A 24,342-nucleotide genomic window follows, 5' to 3' on the forward strand; every position below is an offset into this window, starting at 1 on the left:
CTGCTGAACGATCCGCCTTTACGTGCGTTGTGATTGGCCTGGTGTCATGTGATCATAAATTGGTCAGCCACTTCCTATTTGGGATGTGTGACGTTGGCAGAACTTATATAGTTCTCAATTTCAACTTTTCTAATCTATAGCTGTGGTACATATAGCACTGCCTGCTTCGCCATGGTTGGTTCATCTGTCACTAATACCTGCAGGGGTTCAACTGGGATCAACACCCGCTCTGCATCGCCCACGATGCACGCCCACTGTAGCCATTCCGGAGCCAACCATTTGCTAGCCGAGGGTAACCAAGTGACTCCATCCTGCTCAGCCAATTGAAGGAAACCATCTCGGTCCTTCGAGAGAGCTTGTAGTAATTGCTGAGCTGCTGACGCAGATTCATCAGCCTTCCCAGCGGGCAATGGATATTCATTGACCAAGAAGTCAACCCATCGAGTCAACCGCGGGGAAAGCTTAGCTTGTATTTCCTGATCATCAGTTGTCGCCGTTGCAACCAAAAAGTTAATTGCGAGCGCAAACATCACTTGCGGGTCGGTCCCCCATGGCCCATTCGCAGCACGTCCTATGAAGTACTTCTGACTTGGTACCTGCAGGTCTTTCGGCAGGAGACGGAAGAGCTCCGCAAGTCGGAATAGTTCACCGTTCTTCGGGATAAGTGATTGCCGCTCGAGAATGCGCACCTTTGTCCGAGACATAACCTCATCGGGGAAGGTGTCAGGTGGAATTTTCGACATGTGCTCGTTCAAAAGGCTCTTGATACCCTCCCAGCTCTCGTCGCGTTCGTGCTCCCGTGCTCGAGCGATAGTCCAGGACGCGATGATCAATGCGGTTTTGTCTATCGTTATTTGGCCTTCGCGGTAGACCTTTGCAAATATCTGTTTGAGGTTGGCCGGCTCTGATGGCAGGTCTTGAGCGCTGCCTTGCAGCTGGAGAATGTGTGCAATGAGCTCAAGGCAGGTCTGAGAAAGCGCTGCCAGTGCACTACGGCTAGTACCGTAAGTCGCCTGGATTGAGATACTTGATTCCTCGATCTGTATCCTCTTGCGCTCTCGGTCGTTTGCTTCCATGATTGCAAGAGCATTGAATAGAGCGGGTGAAATGATTGCGTGCTCCATAGGACCTTGGGGTGTAAGGAGTGGGTAGGACACATTGAAAATGTAGTAATGGTCGTCAGTCTTTGCGGCTAGTTGGGGGAACATCTGGATCTGGCGGGCTTTCGCTTGGCCGAGGGCACTGTCTGGTGCCACCCCCAGTTTTACAATCCGGTAGTCCGTTGGGTTGTTGGTGATAGTGAATCCATAATTCATGAGCACTGTCTCTCTTAGCTGATGCTTCCGCTCTACGTAGGTTCAATGGTGGATTCTTACATTGCTCATTGTTCCGAGGGCCATAATTATTGGAGATCTCCTGACCTGGCGAGGCATCTTCCAGAATAATCATGCCAACATCTTCTTCGCCTGCTCTCCACTCGACCTTTGCCAATGGTCGATGATTTGGCAGATCAATGAGCGGTAACAGCACTGAAATACCCTCCTCCGGGAGATCAGCGTCCTCTACAGCACTTGACAGCACCTTAGCCGAGAACGCACGAGACGTAAGAATCGTCCATGCCCAGAGGTACAAATCCCTAGAAAGTTAGCAAAGCACAAAACATGAACAGCCCGAACAGGACAATTTCACAGGCATATCCATTGACAGTACACAACACAAACTCACCAGGTAAACGCCTCAAATCCCTCAAATCCAGCCTGCTCCAACTTCTCGATCGAGAAATCATACTGCTTGTCCCAATCCCGATACCTCGACACCGAAGCATCCGGGATTCCCGTTCCCTGTAACCAATCCACATCTTCCTCTCCAAAGAACAGCGGTGTCGTCATCTGTCCGGGCTGTGGCAAAGTCCGTAAATACGGGTACCAGAAGCTCTGCTCTCCCCGCAGAAAGTGGGCGATGAGGAAGAAAGTCATCGTCTCTGCCAATCCCACGCCTTCAATGAACGCCTGCGGGAGCTTCACGCCATGCGAAGAGAACGACCCCTTCGCGGAGCTGTAATCTACTGCGTTGAAGTAGGACATTGTCACGCCTAAGGGCGCATTTATTACCTTCGTCTCCTTTGGGACTGTTGTAGGCCAGTCGGCTTTCACTTGGAGATGGACGCCGCGCTGGTCGTCGTGGGCTATGCACACAGTATCATTTATGTGACCTCCTTGGCTGCAAACCCATTTTAATAGATGTGTATGGGCTTCCAGGGGGTTTTTCCTGATCTCCCTACGATTATATTAGCATCGGTAGCACAGGAAGGTAATGGCATATCATTTGTGGTATGTAAGATGGCTTGATAGTACTCACTCTGATGGGAAGGCCATGGCTCCAATAACTACTTTTTCGGCTTTTCTCGGTTGCAAATTGTTTTCTTGCCCACAATCGAACATATGTTATCAGCGGAGTGACAAGCAGAAGTGAGAGGAAATGGTATCATTGAACCACGAACATTTGAAAGATTCGGCGGAATGTGGGTGATCGCGACCCACTTTTTTTTGCCGCAAGAGAAGATATGGTTTAACTATACATAATGAACACTACAACATCCAACAATAATTATGCGTAGGTAAGCAACCTCAAACCTCAGGAAGTATTGGCCATAGATTTAATGGTTCTGAGATGAACTTATGAACTAAAAGCATCAATTCACCTCTCTCTCTCTCTATCAAACATATCGTACAAGGACATCAACCACCCAATCCAGAGCATCAGAGCCATAACCCCATAGAAAATCACCCCGTGATGCGTACCACAGCTCGACATCGAAAGGAAAACACATAAAAGTTCCATGCAGACGAACTCGACGGTCATCAGATGTAGTCCTCCCCAGAGATTATCCAGATATGGAAAATATGTACAAAGGTCGCGCCATGAAAACAGCACGTAAACATCCCGAACCAGCCAAGTATGAAGAAATAGAAGAAAAGATTTGAGAAAAGGAAATGAATACCTGAGCACCCATGCAATTCTCCCTAATAGTTGAAAAACATCATCGTGCATGCACGCAATGAAGTAAATAGGCGCGGAAATGCAGACGTGAAAGTAGAAAGGAACATTAAGACAGGCAGACCATTCCGATATTAGTTTGAAGTAGAAGATTTGCGGCCTGGGACTAAGATCTCCACCAGCCCGTCATCCTCACCATCACTACTGTCATTTTGTTCGTCATCGAAGTGGGAACTCACAGCCCGTGGCCGGCGAAATCCGGTGTATCGGTTGGGATGCGGCAGGTTGGAGTAACCCAGTGATTCGTTAATGATGGCATCTTCCTCCTCATCTGAATCGATCATGCCGGTGGCGCTGGGTCCGACCATTTCACCCATGTCATCGTCATCTTCATCGACTTCAAGGGGTACGCGGACACGTCGCCTCATTGCCTCTGCGTGGCTGTCTCCATCCTCATCAGAGGAGTTAGACAGTGTATCCGGTGGACTGAACCCGCCTTCATGGAACCCTGAAGCAAAGGTCTGATCGGCGTTTGACCCAAAGTCTGCGTTGGGGAACGCAGTGTTGCCTCCCTCGGCATCATCGTCAATGCCGGCAATGACGAATGGATTGCTCGGCCACTGGGAGTCTCTGCTCTCAGCCTCATGAACCCTGTCGTCCGCCGCTTCTCCATCTTCATTTTCAGCCGCTTGCTGTTTTTGGGCTGCTAGGCGTGCTGCCAGCTGTCTTCGAGCACGGGATGGACCCGTACTCAACGGAGCTGGGGGTGGTGGCAAAATGGGAATTGGTTGGCTTATCGAATTCATGGATAGCTGGTAAGAATCATGTCAGCTTAGAACACGGAAACCATAACATAACTGGACGGCGGTTCCTCTCAAGCTGGCAAGGCATCAAATCATTTCCTATGTGCAACACCATGTTTATAGGCAATTATACCAGCGATATCAATAGCAATCGACAGAGGGACAACACAGACGAAGAAGAGTCGCTGACGAAACGAATACATCTCTGGTGAAAAGCGCAGCGTACCAATCATATGGTGGTCCAAAGCATTTTCGCCTTCTGCTTAAGCTCCCATCGCCCAACTTGCAACATTATCCAGGTCATTGAATCGTTGCCGTTACAAAACTAGAGGGCAGGGGAAGGAGAGGATGGACGTGTGGCATATGCGCACATCAGTCGCGAATCGCTCGTCATGGTTTGGTCGGAAGGAGAGTACCCACATTTTCGGAATCGCCGTGGTCGGCATTGGCAGCATCTCTGTTGTCCTGATCCTCCAAATCTTCATCCTCGTCGTCGTCACTCGAGCTGGCAAACCCACTCAGGAGAGAGGGACCGCCAGCCCCAAATGCTCCACCGGAAACACTCCCTTGGTTCAAGTCAAACCCTTGGAAAGTGGAGTTACCAATCCCACCATTTAGGCCTGCTTCAGCGAGAGCATTTGAGTTGCTAAATCCCTGGTTTGAGCTGATAGCTGCTTGGCGAGACCCAACTGACATATCTGGGCGAACGCCTCCCAGAATGGCATTGTCTCGCTCCCGGGTTTCGGAAAGCGTCTGCTCAACGTAATCAATCCAATCCGGGTTCAGAACTGATTCCATAACAGAACGAGAAAGCAACTCCGGCGGGTGACGTTCACTGAACTTGACAACCTCTTCGGCGACAAGAGTCAAATGACCCATGTAGCCAAGACGAATCTGCTTAGTCTTCTGTGCCTCATCACTGCGCTTCTGGCCCTCGATGATAGCGGTCGTGATCTGACCGGTTTCGAAGACATTGATTGCGAGAGCCCGGTTGTAACCACGCTCCATGGGTCCGTTGAAAACCTGCTGGATCACATCGTACACAACATTATGGAGGAAGTTGTTCCATGGGAACCGGAAGAAGAAACCCTAGAGATACAATTAGATGGGGCCCCAAAAAATTTGATACAATTATAACTCACCAAAATCGTCGGGACAACCTTGTTCTCAACGAACTTGATTTTCAAGTAGTCTCCAACCACCGGGTGCCCGTCCGTGTCATATTGAATATACTGCTCGGCAGGGTCTTCTGCACTACCATCGTTGCGAGTGGTTTCCTGGGCGGGCTCAGTAATCACAGAGGAACCCTCTGCTTGGTCAGCAGGGTCGGAAGCCGGCTCTGAGGGCTGCTCTTTCGATGTAAAGAGCGGAGGTGGGACATCTTCCGGCTGAGCTGACACTGCAGGCTGCTCATTTTCAACCTGTGGGGTTGACTTTTGTTGCTCGCTCTCAAGCTGAATCTCACTTATCTGATCCGCAAGACCGGTAGCAGATGACTGGGCCTCGGAAGATTCAGGGGTGATTTGGGAAGAGGTAGAAGGTGTATCAACAGCCGAGCCCTCTTGTGAGACTGCAGTCTGCTCCAAAGAAGTGGCTTCCTTCTCAGTTTGCTGATCCCCTTCCTTCCCGCCAACAAGCACACCAGAGGCGCCAACGTCCTCGAATCCTTCTTCTTCACCTGCCCGAGCCATATATGTACCCTTAATATCTTCGGGTGATCCAGAGTCCAGGGCGGATCCGTTGGTAAAGTCTGCCGTGGTATCATTATACTCCATACCAGATTGCTCATCCCGAAGCGGGTTGAAGTAACCCTCCTTGATCAGCCTCTCACGCTCGGCATCGCGATGCTGGACATACTCGTCGCTACCAGGCTCGTTGAGGAGACCCATGTTACTACAATGCAATAGTTCAGCCATCAGTTCACAAGTTTTGAACCGATCAAAGCCCAGCGGCTCAATCTTGCCACCCCAAGCAGAGTTCAATCGGCCTCGTTCGACGGTCTTGAAGGTTTTCCCATCGTGAATGGTGTGTTTCGGACTCTGAATCAGAGCCATAAAGTCGGGAATATGCTTCGCGAATGCGCGCAGAAGGTTGCCGAGATAAATTGGGTCGTAAGGCGTCGGCATTGATTCAGGACTTCCGAGGTGCTCGGGATCATAGTCTGAATTATTCTTGCGAATAACTTCGATCACAATGCCCACACCCACCGTCAATGGGTTACCGCCCTTGAGCATAGCCTCCACGAGTTGTTGCACACACTCCGCCGAAACTAGCTGACGGGTGAGACTGTTGGGACCAATGCACGATTGATCATTGGGTGTCGCATTTGCGGAGATGGTGATGATCGCTTTTAGGAAGTCGCCCGCGGACGTCTGGACCGACGCAGGGTGATCCGGAGACAAGAAGGAGAGAAGAGTTGGGATCAGATTCTGGGACCGGAGCCAGTCAACGGTGCCTTGACCACCCTCCGCCTTTTCCAGGCTGATGATCTTGAGCAGGAGGTCCATGACCATGGGGTTATCAATGTGCTGCAGCAGAGCAGGTACAATTCCATCAAGGGTTTTCAGAAGATCCAGCATCTCCTCCGTCTTTTTATCAAGTAGCGTCTCATTCACTTTGGTGAAATAGCTTGCCTGCAGGGAGTCGAGAGGCGCCGGCCGTCGAAGGAATCCCCAGAAGTCGCGCAGATATGCCGGGTTCTCCATGATGGTTTCGAGAATGGTCCATGTCTCCGATGACAGAATCTCACAGGCCACGTAGGCGTGCTTCAAGCGCGACTTCTCGACCCTCTCCAGGTCATCCGCATCCAGAACACTCTTCAAGGGATCCGACTCCTTTTCCTCATCCTTGTCGTTGTTGTTCGTTTGCTCTGCTGAGCCTGCATCTTTGGAAGCATCTTTCTCATTGGCATTTTCTTCTTCTTCTTCTTCGTCGTCGTCATCGTCATCGTCGTTCACCAAGCTCGGTGCTGTCACGTAGTCCATAAGCCGTTTCAAGACATGGTCCTCGCGCAGATATTCTATGAGTTTCGTATTATGCTGTTTGAGTTCTTGGATGATCTCGGGCTCATCCAGTAGTTCCTCGACGGTGACCTCGGGTTTTTCGAGAAGGGTATCGATGCTGGAGATACTTGCATATCCCCCAAAACGCCAGAACATGATGAAGTATATAGCCGGAAAGGACGATTCATGGGACGTTTCAAGTCGTAAGTCTCCGAGATATCGTAACGGAGCGGTCTATGGTACACGGGCGTTGGCTGTAGGATGCGGGAAGGAATGGATTTTTCCGCAGGGTGAACCACCGTCGTTGTCCACACACAGGGTTGTCGCAGCGGAAAGCGGGGGTGGACGAAACTTGGCTGTCACGGGGAAAGTGCTTGGGAGTGCAAAAGGGTATAGGGCCGGGCGAAGCTTGCGCTGTTGATTCGGAAGGTCAGCGCGATATTCGGATCGGTTGCATCAATGACGACGCTGGTGGTGTGTGCACCCGAGCTGCGGCTAGATCTCACGGGATTCGATTCCCATGAGATATGGCAGAATCAGGTGGGGAAACGCAAGACAGCACTAGGGAAAGGCCAGAAAGCTAGAAGGGACAATTTTGAGACATACAAACTTCGGTAAGTGAGTGACGAGAAGGGTAATTCAGTTGCCCTCCGGTGTGAGTTTTTGGGAGGGCGGGAATGGGAAGAAGTGGAGGAGTGAAGAAATGAGGAAGAGGGGAGAGAGAGTTCACACGATGAGTATGTAAAGTATTCTCTTGGCGCGGTCCATCCAGGAAGAAACAAGGGGAAGGGCGCAAGAGAGGGTGAGAGATGAAGCTGGTCAGAGAGATTCGCACGAGTGCAGGGGCGGACTTAACAGCACACACATGTAATCATCTGCGCGGGGATCGTAGCCCCGACCAGCGGCAGATAAGCTGCCTCCTTACAAAGCAATTATATCTACGACTATGGCCGTCAAGTTCATTAAATATTACACGAAATCTACAGGAGTCAAAAGGATGACTTTTGTATTTCATAGACTGGGTACAATAAGGAAAAATCAATTGTAATCTCTAGGAATGAGGGATTGTAATATCCCCTCGGCATCGGATATGGTAGAAATCTAAGTCCACATCCGGGCCCTGCAGAGTCGGAGGCGTCACCTCGTGCGCTTAATCCAAGTCCGGAGAATTTCAATATTGGTCAATAATCAAGATGTTGAGAAACTGCACGTAAATCATCGAAACTGTTGAGCCGATTTTGATTTTCAGATATCATTCTCGAGGTCATCTGAAACATGGGAGATGGCCCAGGCGTGGGTACCACGTACCTCCCGTTCTCGCTAGATCCAGCGTGGGGCGAGGTACTCAGTACGTCCCGCCAGTGCCCAATCTACTCCCAAGTTGGACACCTGATGGCATCCGCCTGATAATTTCATGTGTAAATGTCGAACGCCTGACTATGTGATATATATATGATCATAATACACTCCATACTCCACCAGTACTATAAGTCGTTCACGCGCGACTAATTCATCTCAACTTCATAAGGCTGGTTATCACGTGTATTTAGTGCCTCAGGTATTCAGGCATTAATCTGACGTCGGCCCTCCGCATTATCATTATTGGTGCCTGTAATTGTAGTCGATCGTTTTGAGTGCTACCAGTTTACTCATTGCACGACGAAAACAAAATCACGTATCTTGCTTCTAACTGAGCTTGCCTATCACTTGGTCAGGAGCCTAGAGAGCGGGAACCTACAACCACTCAACCATCAAACCGTCCCTCTTGCCCCTCCCTTGAGCTTAATCTCGGTCTGTCACAATGAATCGTCTGTTCGGCACCAAGAGCGCGGCTCCTAAGCCCACTCTAGACGGCGCGATCAGCAAGGTACATATTGATCCCAACACCTTACCACAACTTCAGCTAACTTAACCACCCAAACTCAGGTTGACGACCGCGTCGCCAGCATCGATGTAAAGCTCTCTGCCCTTAACTCCGAACTCGCAACATACCAAGCCAAACTTTCTAAAATGCGCGACGGGCCTGGAAAAAATGCTCTCCGCCAAAAAGCACTGAAAGTGCTGCAACGCCGCAAACAATACGAGGGGCAACGGGACCAGCTCTCCCAGCAATCATGGAACATGGAGCAAGCAGGCATGATGCAGGATAACCTGAAGAACGTGATGACAACTGTCGACGCCATGAAGACGACCACCAAGGAATTAAAAAAGCAGTATGGCAAGGTGGACATCGACCAGATCGAGCGCATGCAGGACGAGATGGCAGATTTGATGGAGGTTGGCAATGAGATCCAGGAGAGTATTTCTCGGGCTTATGATTTACCTGAGGAGGTCGATGAGGCGGACTTGGATGCTGAGCTGGAGGCTCTTGGGGAGGAGTCTATGTTTGAGACGGAAATGGGTGAAAATGCGATGCCGAGCTTCTTGCAGGATGAGGTTGCGCCACCGCAATTCATTGATGAGGCACCGGAGCAGGCCAAGGTTAAAGAGGCTGCCGGCGGTCTTGGATAATCTTGTTTAACGCTGGATCTGAAGTCGAACCTAAATGGCCCTCTGATTTATGGGTTCAGGGTCTCGGGCGATGGAGCTGAATTGGGATTTTATACAGTAGTTCCGATGCCCATTTCGGCTCTATGGCTATGGCTCACAGTACGGGATAATTATGATCATTTGTAGCGTTTAAAATGTTTGTTATTGTCTATCTCTTCTTTCATGCAGTAAAAACAGGCCGGCAAGACTATCCATGGGGTATAGCAAAACGCTTGCAATGCAATGTGTAGATCATGCTTTGCCCATTCCGATCAAAACAAGTAGGGCGACATTCATGATGACAATAAGCAGCCAGACCAGCACAGCAATGATGGAAGTGAATAGACTATTCCGCATCGAGACTTGCACAACCTCAGTCTCGCCATCGACACCACTGGATTGCTCGGCGGGGACACTCATGTAGCGATTAAAGCATGTGAACCAGATGAGGGGCGCGGATACAAATGGTAAGATGACACTAAGAACAACTTGGCTGGCGTTCAAGGTCTTGTCCAGTCCGTCCTTGCCAACGGCGGCTGCGATGATGATACTGGGGATGATACTGATAGAGCGAGTGATGACCCTACGAAGCCATGGTCGAATACTCCAGTTGAGCATTCCCTCGCTCACCATCTGTCCAGCCATGGTGCACACAATTCCAGCAGAGATACCAGACAGTAGCAGCGCCAAAGCGAAGATAAGACCAGCAGCTGGGGAAATAGATGAAGAAAGAAGTTTGTGAATACCGAAGAGGTCGGCGGAAGCACCGCCGGGCACATCATAGAGGGATGCACCAGCCACAATGAGGATAGCGCTATTGACGAAGAGAGCGAAGGTGAAGAGAGACAACGACAGCTCAATTATCGAGTACTTCATGCAACCTCGAATAGCGTGGATGGTTGGTCGGTACTCCACTTCACCACCGTTACTTCCCAGTGGTACTGTAGAATCCACATACCCAGCAGTGACATCAAATTCTTTCAGGCGAGACTGCACTACGCCGCTACCCAAGAAAAGGGAGTGGGGCATGACAGTTGCTCCGAGGATACCACAACTCTGGTAAAGACTATAATATAATGTTAGTACATTTTCTGTTATTAGAACTCTTAGCCGGCGCTTACCCTTCGGATTGGACGATGGCAGATGAGGGAAGGTAGCCACGGAAAACCTCTCCGATGGATTGGTCCTCGATGAGAGAAAGCTGGATGCAGAAGCAAATAACGACCGCCAGGACCAGTCCCATGACGAAAAACTCGAATAAACGCAGTCCCCACATGGAGCCATTGGGGCGCCAGAAGATGAGCAGGAAGAAGACATCCACCAAGGTGATAGCGCAACCCGCCACGAGGGGGATTTTTAAGAGTAGATTCAATGCAATTGCTGAACCAACCACCTGTGTCATCCATTAGTAAAGTTTGAAATGACACCATCCCTTGAATGAATATATACCTCTGCAATGTCAGTAGCAACAATAGCCGCTTCAGAAAGGCCATAGAGGATGTAGACCAACCACCGAGGGAGATGTTCACGACAGTTCTCCGCCAGGTTAAGACCAGTCACGGAACCAAGCTTGATGCAGAGCGACTGCAACAGGATAGCAAAAAGGTTGGATAGAAGCACAATGAACAGCAATGCATATTTGTACGATGCACCGGCAGCAACGTCGGTGGAGTAGTTGCCCGGATCGATATAGGCAACAGCAATAAGGAAACCAGGTCCGATGAAACGACCAAATTTGACCAGACTGCGAGCACAGTGGAGGGCATTAGAAGAAATATAATCTTTGAAAGGACGGCGAGGTGATCCGCTGGCTCTCGTGGGTGATTTGCACCCCGAGGCTGCGGTCACCTCGCCGTCCGGGACTTTTTCCGTTCCGGGATCAGAGTCCTGCCGACTGAGCGGTTGCGTGACTATGGATAATGTGTCGTCTCCTATTGCAGTGCCAGTACCGGTGGCATTCTTGCGGTGCACACGAGAATTGGCGATACCATTGAAGTCGTTGCGAGTGGTGATGTCCGGACTGAAGGGTGGCGGGCTCTGGTTCCAGCCCGGATGCTGAAGAGTGTCGTCGGTACGCGAGGGGCAATTCATGGCTGCTTAGCTGGCCAACTGACTTTGTGGGCGGGCAGATGTATTAAGTCCTTGCAGAATCGGAAGCTAATCGGGCGGCGTATATGTTCAACCGAACAAGGACCTTAGGAGAGTCCGGGACTGCCCGACTTTTTTGGCGATGTCGTGTGGCTCCCGCCGCGAACCAATGAGTCTAAAATTGGCGGGTCCTGCCCAGACCATCCGAATCCTCACCGTGAACACAATACGTAAGGGAAAAGGTGGAAGAACAATGTTGCCTTAAGCATGTCTCAATTTAATTCTAATTAGCCAAAGAAATTAAAAAAAGGGTCAGGATCTGGCCGAGAGCGTTCTGTTATTGGAATTGTACACATATGCCCCGCGTTCGCAAACGGCGGTGGATCGCGAGTTTCCACCCGCGGGGAAATGAATCCAGATTTCGATTTCCCCCGATATTGAAAATCTTGGACAAGACTGGAGGGCAAGTGCAGTGCATCAAATGATGACCTAGGTCAGTTAATCTTGTATGATGAAAAAAAAAAATAAACCTCCAAAGTGGTCATCAACCAAGAGGGGTACAGGTACTGGGAGAAAATTGTAAACAGGGCTGCGATAACGGGCTATGATGTCAACAAGATGAAAGGCGCGCACGCGAGCTGCCATTGCGCTTATATTGTGGTTCCATCATATGACGCGAGAACTGGCCTAGATTTAATTCACAAACAAATGAAATGATTTCATGAACCTAGTCCCGGTATACTGCTCTGTGGAAAGGTATTGCAGGGTCCTGTATCGTAGAGTCAGTAGTTCAAATATATAACCTTAAAGAGTAAGATCTGGAACCCCTCCATCAACAAACCATCTGCAAGGATACTGCAAGAGCCCTAGAACAGGAAATGAGGGGGGATCGAAACCATAGAAACCTTCCAAACCCAAACAGATAATATGCAGATATGCAGAGTGACATGTCGATGGAATAAATGTTCACCGCCAACAGCGCCCGTTGCCCGGTGCAACTAAGCCCACTGCACGTTGTTTACTCCTCCACCCGCAATCCAACCAACCCCAAGGATCGTCTCACTGCGCTAGTTATTCAGACCCAAATCAAAGTGGGGATCTGATCCTCAATGTTGCCGTTGGCAGCAAGACACTCAAATTCCCCGGGTGCCCGGCTTTGTTTTTCATCTCTCAGATTCTTCTTCTCAAGCCGTTGCATTGGTCTTTTTTATTTTGCATTGCGCTTCCTTTCGATTTGGGTATCTTGAAGACCCATTTGCGCTTCTTTGTTTCATTTGGGCGTGGTTTGATTTTTTTGTTGCATTAAAACATCCCCGTGAGTTTACTGCTGTCCCTTCCCGCGTCCTCGAGATGGCTGGTCCATATTCTAACGTGCCACAGTTGCTGGTCAACGGTGATACCAATGGCTCCTTCTACTTCCGGTCCTCAGATCTTCGAGGATGCTCACCGTGCTCCCAAATCGTCCGTTTTTCGGGCCATGCTCTCCTCGAAACACAAGAGAAATCAGTCCGCAGACGATGCCATGCCGCCACAGCTCCCACCGATTAAAACATCCGATCCCGTTCCCTTCCCATGGACCCAGCAGCCTACCTCCGCCCCTGGTCATCTCCCACTGGGTGAAATCGTCCCGAACCGCGATACCGGAGATAGCCACGTTCCAGCCACCAGGTTCGGCAACAAGGAGGGCAAAGGGACCCTGCATAAGAAGACGAAGAGTGCCGTCTCCCTGAAGTCGCTGAGAAGCTACATGGAGCGGAAAGATGGAAGATCCGAGGAGCCCGAAGTATCCGACGAAATGCAACCCAAGAAGGCCAAATCGAACAACAGCCTTTCGGCTATTCTGAAACGATCACAGCGGGGCCGCAAAGATGGCTCAAAGCAGAGCCGTGACAAAGAGAATCGCAGCCCAACTGAACTGGTTGACAGTATGCCATCGCCAGTCTGGTCTCAAGAGTCGGTCCCATCGTATCAGCAACAGGTCAATCGGTCCCGACAGAATTCAACTGCAGACCGGCACCGAAGTGTCGCGGACGAGCTCTCCCTCTATACACCCCAGGGCTATAGTCCCGCTCAGCAGCGAAACTTTTATGATTATGCCCAGCCATCGCTGACGAGAGCAGGCGAGAGCAAGACGCGCCCCAAGTCAGAGAACTTCACGGCCAACAAGAAAGTGAAGGATGTGCTGGGATCTTTGCAGCGCGTACCCACGAATGATGCGAACGCGATTGACCGGGTGGATAGTGCCTCGTCCAAGAGCCACGGCCTGGAGAGGGCCAGGAAAATGTCGGCGCCTGAGCCTCCGGCACCTAGGTCTCCCGAGAAAGAAGCGAATCCAAAGAGATTATCGCGTGTGCAAGCTGCAATCTCCGCGTTCAATGCCAAGGATAAAGATGCTGATGTGCACCGACATCTCGACTCCAAGGATGTTGAAAGCGAGTTTGAAAAGCTATTGGTATGTTTACTGGGACAACTCCGTTGAAGGAGGGAGTTTATAACTAACGATTTCTAGGATGCAAGGAACATTCCCCACAATATGCGAGACAAGATGCGCTCTCTTGACACCAATATCAAAGTTGACTTCATCCAGAAGGGCCGAACTGAGAATGGTGCCCCTAACAGTGCGGGTACCTCTGACAGTCGCCGCGGACGCGGAAAGGAGACCAAAGATGACCAGAAGTCTCAGGACCGCAAGGGTTCCCGCTCACGATCTAGAAGCCGTGGTTTCACATTCGGTAGGGGCTCTTCGTCCCCCGGCAAGAAGGCCCGCCCAGAAAGTGGAACTTTTGCTCGACCGCGATCGGTGGATCTTTCCCAGCCCGTGGGCGTTTATACAACTCTTCATCCGGGTGGCTCGACTGCGACTCTCTCCGAGGCAGCCGTCGTAGACACTGCCGCAGACCCTTCGGACTTTGTGCATTATCTGAGAGAGATCCAAAAACCGGAGATAATCGAAGTAGGCAAGCTGCACAAGCTACGTCTCCTGCTTCGCAATGAGACAGTCAGCTGGGTCAACGGCTTTATTACTGAAGGCGGAATGGATGAAATTGTACAGCTCATCTACCGCATTATGAAGATGGAGTGGCGGTATGCAGCGTCTCCCTTAAATTCATTGCAATTACAATTCTAACTAACTTCTCACCAGGGAGGACCATGAGGATACACTTCTCCACGAAGCTCTGCTTTGCCTAAAGGGTCTTTGCACGACATCCATTGCCCTCGCGCACCTCACCAGCATTGAGGCTGAGCTCTTCCCTGCCTTGTTGAAGATGCTGTTTGACGAGGAGAAGAAGGGCCCTAGCGAGTTCACAACTCGAGGGGTTATCATCAACCTGCTCTTCACGCAACTCTCTACAACCCCTCCTGGCGAGTTGCCAGTCAAGCGTGCTGAGCGGCTTTTGGGCTATCTGCGTGACCCGTCACCAGCTGATGGCAACCAGCAAGTATCTTTTATAGCCAATATATACCAGTCTCGACCATACCGCGTGTGGTGCAAAGAAGTCACTAACGTGACTAAAGAAGTCTTCTGGATCTTCCTGCACCACTTGAACGTGATCCCACTGCCCAAGGCAGACCCCAAGTCGGATGATCCCTTCACCGAAAAACGCTCAGTGGACAGTCGCCTTTTCTCCCAGCGACACTTCCCTCCACCTCGCCCACCTGTTCCCGCAGCTCCGTATGTGGGTGGTGTTGAGTGGGATGCTACAAATTATTTAGCCGCCCACCTCGATCTGCTCAACGGTCTTATTGCCTCTCTCCCTACGATCGATGAGCGCAATCAGCTCCGCTTTGAGCTTCGAGCTTCTGGATTTGAGAAGGTCATGGGTGGTACCATGCGTACTTGCAAGGAGAAGTTCTACTCTTCCGTTCATGAATGTCTACGCACCTGGGTTGCCGCGGCAGTGGAGGATGGCTGGCCATACACATTGGTGCGTGAGGGACCTCCTCGCTCTGGAGAGCCTGGGTCTCCCACCAAGTCGCCTAAGAAGTCTGCACCTGGCAGCCCCAAGAAGGGCCTGGTTGACGAAGGGCCACCAAAGCTGGAGTTGGCGCTGAATCTGCCCCTCAATCTGCCAGACAGCCATGCTGCGCATAGCCCATTGACACCTTCGAGTGATCTACGCAGCTGGCTCTAGCTAAACAGGAAAGCTCCTTGTTTGGTTTTTTAATTTCTTTCTCTCCTATGTCTTCTCTTCCCCTTTTTCAACATGTCCATCCCATCTCGACGTTTCATGACTTGGCGTTACGGTTCATTTTACAGAAGGCTTTTACCAGTACTACTAGGTACTGGCTCAGTGGGGGAAGCTCTATTGAGGTCTATTTGATATTTTTTTTTTTTGGTTTCAGGTGTTGGCATTCGTGGTGTTGTTTGGAGTTGCATAGTTTCGACCGGATTCGCTCATGACAATCGATGACAGAAATGAGAATTGAATGACAGCTCATTGGATTAATACCAAAATTTGCCCATCCAACCATAGTTCTCAATCTTGAACATCTTATTATTATACTAGGCTATACAATGAGATAAGTGCTGTGGCACTAACAAATCATAGTTCCCCACACCGCCCCCGCAATACCCGTATCTTGACGCGCTTATGATTAATCTCGATTTTCTCTTCTCTACTGCTGCAATGAGTTCTCGCAAGCGAAAAGAACTTGATCCGTATATGCGGACTCGGATCTGTGAGCTCCGAAATACAGCTCAGTGGTCCTATGGCCGCATCCACAAAGCATATCCAGATATCCCGCTCTCGACAATCAAGTCCACATGTCAATCACAAAAGAAGCGCGTCAATAATCAATCGCGACCGAGATCGGGGCGGCCTCGGAAGGATAGATCTATTGAGTTTTCACAGAATCAAATGTATGGATTTTGTTCTCCTATAATGGGCTGAATACAGATCTAATATTTCTTTGATAAGGTCGAGGCATTCCCAATCAGAACGAATACAGGACAACCAAGAACAACCCAGTCAACCACAAGACCAGGATAAGAACGAACGATTGACTCACCAGCTAGCCCCAACAGATGGACCGCTAGCCGGTTTAGGGGGCCAACAAGCAGAGGGTCAGCACGTTGCTTCATAGTTGAGAGCAGAATTGTGATAATGATGTACTATTTTGCGAAGAAATGGTATTGTACAATAATATACGAGGTATCGACCATACACAGATAAGAACGTCCTTCATGCCTTCAAATGGCCATTCAATTCTTCTCGTCTGAGTTCTTCCCTGGACCGCGAGGAGGGGGACTAGTGAATATCGCCTGAATTCCAGAGAAGAAGCTCTCTCGGATCTATTTCAATTCAATAGTTAGTTCAAAACTCAAAACCGTCTTTCGATACCCCAAGTGGATCGAGTGTGAAGAAAAGAGAAGCACTTACCCCATCGAACGGCGTGCCCTTGGTATCCCAATTCATAAATAGAATCGCGTAGACCGCAACAACTAGAGCCACCATGTCAGTACCAGAAATCATCCAAAGTCCTGTTTTTAAAGACATACATCCAATGATAATCCACTGAGCCAAAGTGACCATTTTAATAAACTTTGGCCGCGCATACTTCAGCGCCGCACGCCGGCGGTATTTACGCTCAAGTCGGAATTGGTGCTTCGGCGAGAGCTTCGACATGTCTGGGGGCCATTGTCGCTTGGGCGGATATTGGCTGTAGGGATCATCTCCTGGGTAGTGGAAGGGAGTTGCCTGTTTGTCGGTGGAGAGGCGGAAGGGAGAAGAGTAGTTTAAGATTGCGGAGGTGGTGAAGCGGGCTGGAGATGCGGTGGTGAATAGGCGGGGTTTGCAGGAGACTGAGGTGGAATTCTAAGTAGCGCATAGGTTAGCTTTCTTTATTCGGACTTTTCTAGAGAAAGACTGTATATTATATCGTACAAGATGGCGCCATGTTGGTTGGTGGCTGATCTGGGTCTTGAAGGCTGCAGTCGAGATTGGGCTCGCGAGTCGCGCCGACGGAGCGGCTGCGAAGATTTGACGAATCATGGGCAATTACCCGCCTAATCAAGGAGTAAAATTGTGGTGTATTTGCTCTGCGAGTCGAGAGAGAAGGTTGGAGCGCGGAAGTTTGAATGGGGGGAGGTCGAGGAATTGGAGTTGGAGAATTTGATCTGCCGTGCTCCGCAACACCTCCGCAGGCCCGCTCGGGCTGGTCTTTGTAAATACTTCTCGGACGTACAATCATCGTCAATACCCAAAACATCGGTATATTTGCATTTTGGCAAGCTTTCAGTGACAATATCTCAGATTGAAAGTTACGCTGGTAGGTTCTGAAAATGATCTAGACATTTCGGTGTATCGAAGCCAAACAGGTTAAAGAAGCTTCCTAACCGCCATCCAAAGAAGGAGCACGGTACAATTTTGGCATTTCATTGTAATATAATGAATTTTTGCATCATAAAACAAGGATATAAATCCAACAATAAGATTGGTGTCTGGAAGTTGGCAGATATTCAAGATATGGACATGGAATGGCTAAACAAACTATAGCTGATGGTTTAGTGGTGAATTGCAACCTGCCCTAAGGCTCATAGGCCTGGTAGACTTAGTTCGGGGTGTGAACTACATACACTCAGACAGGGTAAAAAAACAATATAGTACCAGGACACAACGATGTGCAAAAAAAGAATATTCAAACACCATGAAAGGAGGCAAAAATCGACGGCTGGCGGATTCGAACCGCCGCCTCCGAAGAGAATTGATTTCTAGTCAATCGCCTTAGACCACTCGGCCAAACCGCCTGTTGATGAAGGTAAACCAGACATGACGCTACATCGAGCATTAGCGCTTGTGCGATGATGAGCGACCAAGTGCATAGTCACGTTACAAAAGTTTGAATTGACGTCTTTCCACCGCTTACGATATTTGGCCTTTCATCATACGGCTTTTTGTCGCGCTTCAGTGCAACACGCGTTTGAGGGCTGTTTGACTCTTTGTTCTACAGTTTTTCGAGGCTATCTCGGTGCTCAAATGCCTCCAGTTCGCACCTCGGATCGTCCTCCAAGCCCCGGGGAAAATACCCCTGAAGGTGCAACTCAAAGCGACCCACCGCGCCGCCGTCGAGAGCTAGATGCAATCACTAGGACTAAGATCTGTACTCTTAGGACTACAGCTGGATGGACCTATAAACAAATTCAAAAAGAATTCCCCCATATTCCATATACTACACTCGTTACAACAGTTCACAAGGAAAACAAGCGAGTCCAAAATGCAACGTCTCCGCGTTCTGGTCGACCGCAGAAGCTCGATGAAGCGGATAAAGCAAAGCTTCTAGAAGCTGTCGACAAAAATCCTAATATTAGCAACGAGGAACTTCTCGCATTAGTCGACCATAAGGTCAAACGACAGTCGATCTGGCGTGTTCTTAAGGAAAAGGGGAAACAGAAAAGGTTTGTAACTCATCCCGCCTAACTCAACAGAGATTCATATATTCCAGTTTCATTGGTTGTTAACAAATATGGATGTAACTAGACTGGGGTTCAACCAATGGTCTTCCAAATGAGACGTTGAGCAGAAAGTCCAGAATGACTGGCCGTTCAAAGCCCCCTCTGGCCTATGCTTTACTTCAACCCTGTTACCCGGTTATAGACGCCTCCCACTTGTGATGCAGCCGCTACAGGATCTCATCCTTGCTGGCTGTCACATCATCATGGAGCAGGCCAATTTGCCCTTCCCTATTCGAAGCTCTGTATGGGTCGAGGCTGTGAATCCCCTGGGCATGAGATTAAATTCTGGAACGATAATCATAGTCCCTTGTGAAATGAAGAAGGAAACGGAAGAGATCGAAGGTGATCAACTGAATAGTTACCTGTGGACATAGATTATGTCAGGCCCGGCCAGATCAAGCGGTTCCATGTGGGTCTTGTTACACCTCTTTGGGTTTAGTTTTCAATGTCTGAGCCCTGTGGGTCTTCGTCTTGACCAAATTAGCCCTAGATTTCGAACAACCTTGGGAACCAGTCTCAAAATAGATAAAAAAAGATAAACCGACGGCTGGCGGATTTGAACCGCCGCCTCCGAAGAGAATTGATTTCTAGTCAATCGCCTTAGACCACTCGGCCAAACCGCCTGTTATATGATAATCAGCGAGAGATTTGCATCTATGAACGTGGCTTTAAATTTGGCAGCAGTTATAAGCTACTGGCAAGTTCAAGTACGATTTTCAGGTTAGATGTGTACTTAAAATGGTAGTACTAATGGTCATGCAAAAGGAATGGAGCAGAAACCATGTCAAAGTGGTCTGTCGATGCAACTGCTAAGGTTGCTGAGAAAACCTCCTGGGCTTTACTAAAAGGTGTTATTAAGTTTCCCGGGAGAGAAATCCTGGGTGAAGGAGCTAGAGAACAACATTGGACGAAGGGGGGGCAACTTGATAGTAAGTGCAAGACAGAAAGAGGAGTGATATTGCAAAAAGACAAAAAGAAACCGACGGCTGGCGGATTCGAACCGCCGCCTCCGAAGAGAATTGATTTCTAGTCAATCGCCTTAGACCACTCGGCCAAACCGCCTATTGGATGAAGTGAGCTTTGATAATTGACTACATGATCCTAGACTATACTAAAGCGCGTCAGGATTCCGTTGATCGTATACAAGGTTGGTCTGAAGGCGAGCTTACGGAAATTTGATAGACGAATTTTTTTGGGGATAATTTTGAATCAACCTTGGGAGGTAATGGACAAAGCACAATGTTGTCAATTCAATTGATACCCTTTCAAAGTTGTTGTTAGCAAGTAAATAGGGGGTCCATGTAAGAATATATTTCCCGATATCTCCGGCGGCCCTCAGGAGTATTTCTACGCCAGTAGGGGTTACCAAACTCCCGAGGTGAGAGAACCCTGGAAACTAACCCTGGAAATAGGGGATCACCAGACTGTCAAGGCGGGCAGGTAGGTAGTATCTGCACGGCCGATCAAAGTGCAATACGGCCGGACCTCTTTCATCCCGCGTCCATTCTGTCCACCTTGTGTGCTGGATGTCATAAAATACAGGTCGATATGGGATCACCCAACCCATCCATGATGGCCGCGAATAGGTTTTTATTCTTGGTTAGTGGACATCTGGGCAAAGTTGAAAGTGACAATACCCTAAAAAGTGTTCAAGTGGTTTGCCCTTACCTTCTCCTGATCCCGATACATTGGAAATGAAACAAGAATACCCAGTTGTCCCAAATTTGAAAACTTGAAGTCGATCAACGAACATAGACCATGCTATTCCACAAAACTGGCATTGGGAATTTTCATACTTGTATCATATCTATCACAAGACCCTAAATGCGTTCGGTCTTTCGGGCAGGGCCAACTGTGAAGTGGTAGGATGTAGTATATAATCGAGGGACATTTATAGGCAAACTCTATTACATTATGATTTAGAGCGACGATAAGCGATTCAACATGTATCATAAACAGGAAGAGCTAGATTGAAGGATTTAAGGCAAGTCGTATACCTCACTACCTACCAGTGCCTCGGACCACAAGTTCGACATCATCAGTGTCGGGAAATGGTCTTGACTTGTGGAAAATTTAATAATGTCCCTCCAGAGTAAAGAGTTGTTGTGAAGATTAGCAAGTCAAATCGAACCGATAAAAGACACTTCAAAGTCCACACCGAGTCCTTCAAACACGATAGATCACAGGCGAATTCCAAGGTTGATAGCCTGTTCTCAGGGGCCTCCAATATTTTGGTTGTGTACTGTAATGGACTTTTTGCTTATGTAGCCAATGCAAAAAACTTATTTTATCTAATAGGCGGTTTGGCCGAGTGGTCTAAGGCGATTGACTAGAAATCAATTCTCTTCGGAGGCGGCGGTTCGAATCCGCCAGCCGTCGATTTTTTCTTGCTCTGTGAAAGCGTTCACGATCTGGAACTTTTGTTTTTGCCATTCATTATCAAAGTGCCCTCCTTTCTTCCATTGTGGCTGTCCTATCAGAATCATTAAGTTTTTTTTCTGCCGGAATCTAATATTCGATTGATTGCCGAGATGCCAAGAATCCTTGTCTGCATTACGCACACTCGGAACTTCAACGGATAGACCAAGGCCCTGCGCGTCCTACATGTCTAAAGTCTTTTTGGATGGTAAGAGCCTACGGTGGAGCCTGGCTCGGAAAACCCCCCGACTAGCATTACGTGACGCTATGTATAAAATTCACCTTAAGCAACACCTTGAACGTAACTTACTGCATCCTCTGCTCGAATAAGGCACGTCTCAAGTTCATATATATCATATCAGAATACCTATAATCAATCCCTCACACCGAATATTCAGGTGCACGCTCAACCGCCCTTAAATGTAGAAGCTGAGCCTGACTTGAATTCTTCAGCTTTTTATGTACATAGATTGTACTTCGGAGTCAGGCAGATCCACAGTCCACAAAAAGTAGGGGATTTGGCATTATGACGCAAGGGTCTATTGTATTGAGTCTTTGCCCCACAGGTCCCGAAATTTGGAGTCGGTATATCCTGAGGGATCTGCATCACCCCAATGAGCTGCCAAGTGCCGGGCCGCGTAATAATGTTCATCGGATACATCGGTCGGCTGTCTGGTTAGCCCACATAGATAGATAGTCCATCAAACTTACTTTGCCGGAGAATAACAATAACCGCAGAATTGATTAGCAAGTCCCGACAGGGATAGCAAGTAGACATGTACGCATTTAGACATGTACGCATTTAGAGAACTCAATAGAACGCCCCACAATCGCTGTTTAAACCTGTCAAGGACTATTAGATGCCTCCAAGGGACCTGTTAATTGAAAGCTATGTGCATCAAGCCTATGAGGCTAGCCGAAAAAGACGTGCCAATTCCACGTACAATTGTGGACCTTGAAGCTCGTAGACCTTCGGGACTGCCAGCGTCTCCATATTTATTCCAAGATAATGTTCACCAAGATGCTAAAACTATCGACATTACCAATCTACCGTCAGATGCCAAGCCATATTGCCCCAGGGGCTTACGCAAGTGTACATTGCTGCAGAAAGCATGAGCGAGCCAGAAGTGTTGAATTAACAATACCTACAGACATATAAATGTAATCACAGCAGGACCTCTTAAGTAGACAAAGATATCAAAATTTTATTTTCTTATCATGCAGTATCCTAAACTGGTGGCCCTCGTCGGATTTGCTTCTATAGCACTCGCCCATCCAGGCCCTCACCACGGAATTTCAAAGCGAGAGGTGGCTCGTCGCCACGACCTATCCACCCGTTGCTCTGAGCATGTCGCCCGCTTCAACGAGAAGCGCTGGAATAGGAACATCAACAAGAGATCTCACGATCACAATACTACCGTTCAGATCCAGACCGAAGCTCCATACTACGATTTCATCCAGAATGACACCTGCGTGTTGACTCCTGAGGTGACCGAGGGCCCTTACGTCTGGCCTCAATCCCAGACTCTACGTCAGGATATGACCGAGGACCAGCCTGGTGTACCCTTGTGGCTAGATGTTGGCGTCCTCGACATGAACACTTGTGAGCCATTGGAAGGCGTTTTGGTTGATTTCTGGCATTGCAATGCCACTGGCAGTTATTCCAGCTTCACCGGACTTTCTCCCAACACGCCTTTTGAGACATTGCTGGACCAGCTGAACGTCACGGACTTTGAAATTGGTACCACTGACCTCCATACCGATGACACTACCTTCTTGCGTGGAATGTGGCCGACCGATCACAACGGCATGATGGAGATGAAGACTATCTTCCCCGGTTGGTTCTTCTGTATCCATATCAGCCCCTTACCGATGCTAATATTCCCACAGGGTTTTATATTGAAAGAGCTATTCACATTCACGTCCAAGTTCACACCGATTGGACCATTCGCGGCAATGGTACTATGGCCTACGGTAACACGGTCAGCACTGGTCAGATCTACTTCGACGAGCAGCTTGAAAAGAAGATCATGGCTCTAGAGCCCTACGTATCCCATACTGAGATCAATCGCACGACCAATGCTCAGGACAGTGTTTTCAGTGAAGACACAGATGGTGGCTACAACCCTGTGATCTCGGTTGTCCCCATGGATGGTAATGACTTGAGTAAGGGTATGGTCGGATACATCACCGTCGGTGTGGATCCTACTGCCATTGAGACTGATCTATAGGAGAATGAAACTCCATCAGACCTTTTGTAGACATTAGAATTTTGGAGTCGAGAATAAAGTATATTATAGACACATGGTAATATGAGGACTGTGCTGTATGTTAAACTTTTACTTCATCATCTCTGGTTTGATCTAGTTGAGAATCTGTTGGTGTCTTCTCGTTTACTGTTGTGCATAACGAAATTGCCTTCGATGAAAGGGTCACAAGCAAATGTAATTCTTAGTCATGTCTATCTACTGGTGTCAAGATCATAATGTTGAGCAATATTCGGTCATAATATTGTAAATGTCAATTCTCTCTAAGATCTCAATTTGATATAGAGATAATTACAACCTACGGATGCGGCAGGCAAACAGCAAAAAGAATATTGCAATGAAAGACATCGCTGAGATAATTCAATGCGTCCTCTAATCAGAAGGAGACTTATTAGATCTAGTACAGAAGCGGCGAGGAAACCCAATGATGCGGTGACTAAGTAATACGGCACGGCATCACATGATGAACCATAGAAAAGAGCCCGTACTCAATCGTGCATGATTGGCTGATACATCCCCATACATGCTCATACCCTTGGACTGACGTGCCCAGCTCGAGCTATACTTTTCGGGCGGTTTTCCTTGGGCCGAACAGAAAGACAGATTCTTTTCTCTGGGTTTTGATTCCACTTACCATGGATTCTCAGTTTCGACCTGCTCGTATACCAAATCGAAAGCTCTGGACCCGAAATTCAGTTTCTTTCAAACTTTGCACATGCGATATCGTATCATCATTGCGTCAGCCCCAAAGAGTTGAGAACAGATAGCTATTAATCAATTAATCA

At 48.7% G+C, this 24,342-nt stretch overlaps 7 protein-coding genes across 7 annotated transcripts; 3 read left to right on the forward strand and 4 right to left on the reverse strand.

The window, feature by feature from the left end:
- Positions 1-134: 134 nt before the first annotated feature.
- Positions 135-2,441, reverse strand: N7503_009628 (SET domain protein; the record flags this gene model as incomplete). The annotated part of the gene is made up of 4 exons (XM_057069174.1): positions 135-1,321; positions 1,377-1,636; positions 1,726-2,277; positions 2,359-2,441. The coding sequence occupies 4 exons, from the start codon at positions 2,439-2,441 to the stop codon at positions 135-137; spliced, it is 2,082 nt and encodes a 693-aa protein (XP_056915785.1).
- Positions 2,442-3,131: 690 nt separating this feature from the next.
- Positions 3,132-6,958, reverse strand: N7503_009629 (uncharacterized protein; the record flags this gene model as incomplete). Its single annotated transcript, XM_057069175.1, has 3 exons — positions 3,132-3,809; positions 4,221-4,889; positions 4,943-6,958. 3 exons carry the CDS (start codon positions 6,956-6,958, stop codon positions 3,132-3,134), a joined length of 3,363 nt encoding a protein of 1,120 aa, XP_056915786.1.
- Positions 6,959-8,603: 1,645 nt separating this feature from the next.
- N7503_009630 (putative SNF7 family protein (Cta1)) lies at positions 8,604-9,313 on the forward strand (the record flags this gene model as incomplete). The annotated part of the gene is made up of 2 exons (XM_057069176.1): positions 8,604-8,669; positions 8,729-9,313. 2 exons carry the CDS (start codon positions 8,604-8,606, stop codon positions 9,311-9,313), a joined length of 651 nt encoding a protein of 216 aa, XP_056915787.1.
- A 270-nt stretch (positions 9,314-9,583) lies between these two features.
- On the reverse strand, positions 9,584-11,422 carry N7503_009631 (NRAMP family metal ion transporter; the record flags this gene model as incomplete). Its single annotated transcript, XM_057069177.1, has 3 exons — positions 9,584-10,397; positions 10,453-10,724; positions 10,781-11,422. 3 exons carry the CDS (start codon positions 11,420-11,422, stop codon positions 9,584-9,586), a joined length of 1,728 nt encoding a protein of 575 aa, XP_056915788.1.
- A 1,399-nt stretch (positions 11,423-12,821) lies between these two features.
- On the forward strand, positions 12,822-15,552 carry N7503_009632 (uncharacterized protein; the record flags this gene model as incomplete). Its single annotated transcript, XM_057069178.1, has 3 exons — positions 12,822-13,871; positions 13,929-14,503; positions 14,562-15,552. 3 exons carry the CDS (start codon positions 12,822-12,824, stop codon positions 15,550-15,552), a joined length of 2,616 nt encoding a protein of 871 aa, XP_056915789.1.
- A 1,070-nt stretch (positions 15,553-16,622) lies between these two features.
- Positions 16,623-17,412, reverse strand: N7503_009633 (uncharacterized protein; the record flags this gene model as incomplete). The annotated part of the gene is made up of 4 exons (XM_057069179.1): positions 16,623-16,712; positions 16,801-16,862; positions 16,920-17,235; positions 17,305-17,412. The coding sequence occupies 4 exons, from the start codon at positions 17,410-17,412 to the stop codon at positions 16,623-16,625; spliced, it is 576 nt and encodes a 191-aa protein (XP_056915790.1).
- A 5,096-nt stretch (positions 17,413-22,508) lies between these two features.
- N7503_009634 (intradiol ring-cleavage dioxygenase) lies at positions 22,509-23,521 on the forward strand (the record flags this gene model as incomplete). The annotated part of the gene is made up of 2 exons (XM_057069180.1): positions 22,509-23,127; positions 23,181-23,521. 2 exons carry the CDS (start codon positions 22,509-22,511, stop codon positions 23,519-23,521), a joined length of 960 nt encoding a protein of 319 aa, XP_056915791.1.
- Positions 23,522-24,342: the final 821 nt, after the last annotated feature.

The sequence above is a fragment of the Penicillium pulvis genome (assembly GCF_028828015.1).
Source record: "Penicillium pulvis strain IBT 33274 chromosome Unknown scaffold_8_segment0_segment0, whole genome shotgun sequence".
Classification (NCBI taxonomy): Eukaryota; Fungi; Ascomycota; class Eurotiomycetes; order Eurotiales; family Aspergillaceae; genus Penicillium; species Penicillium pulvis.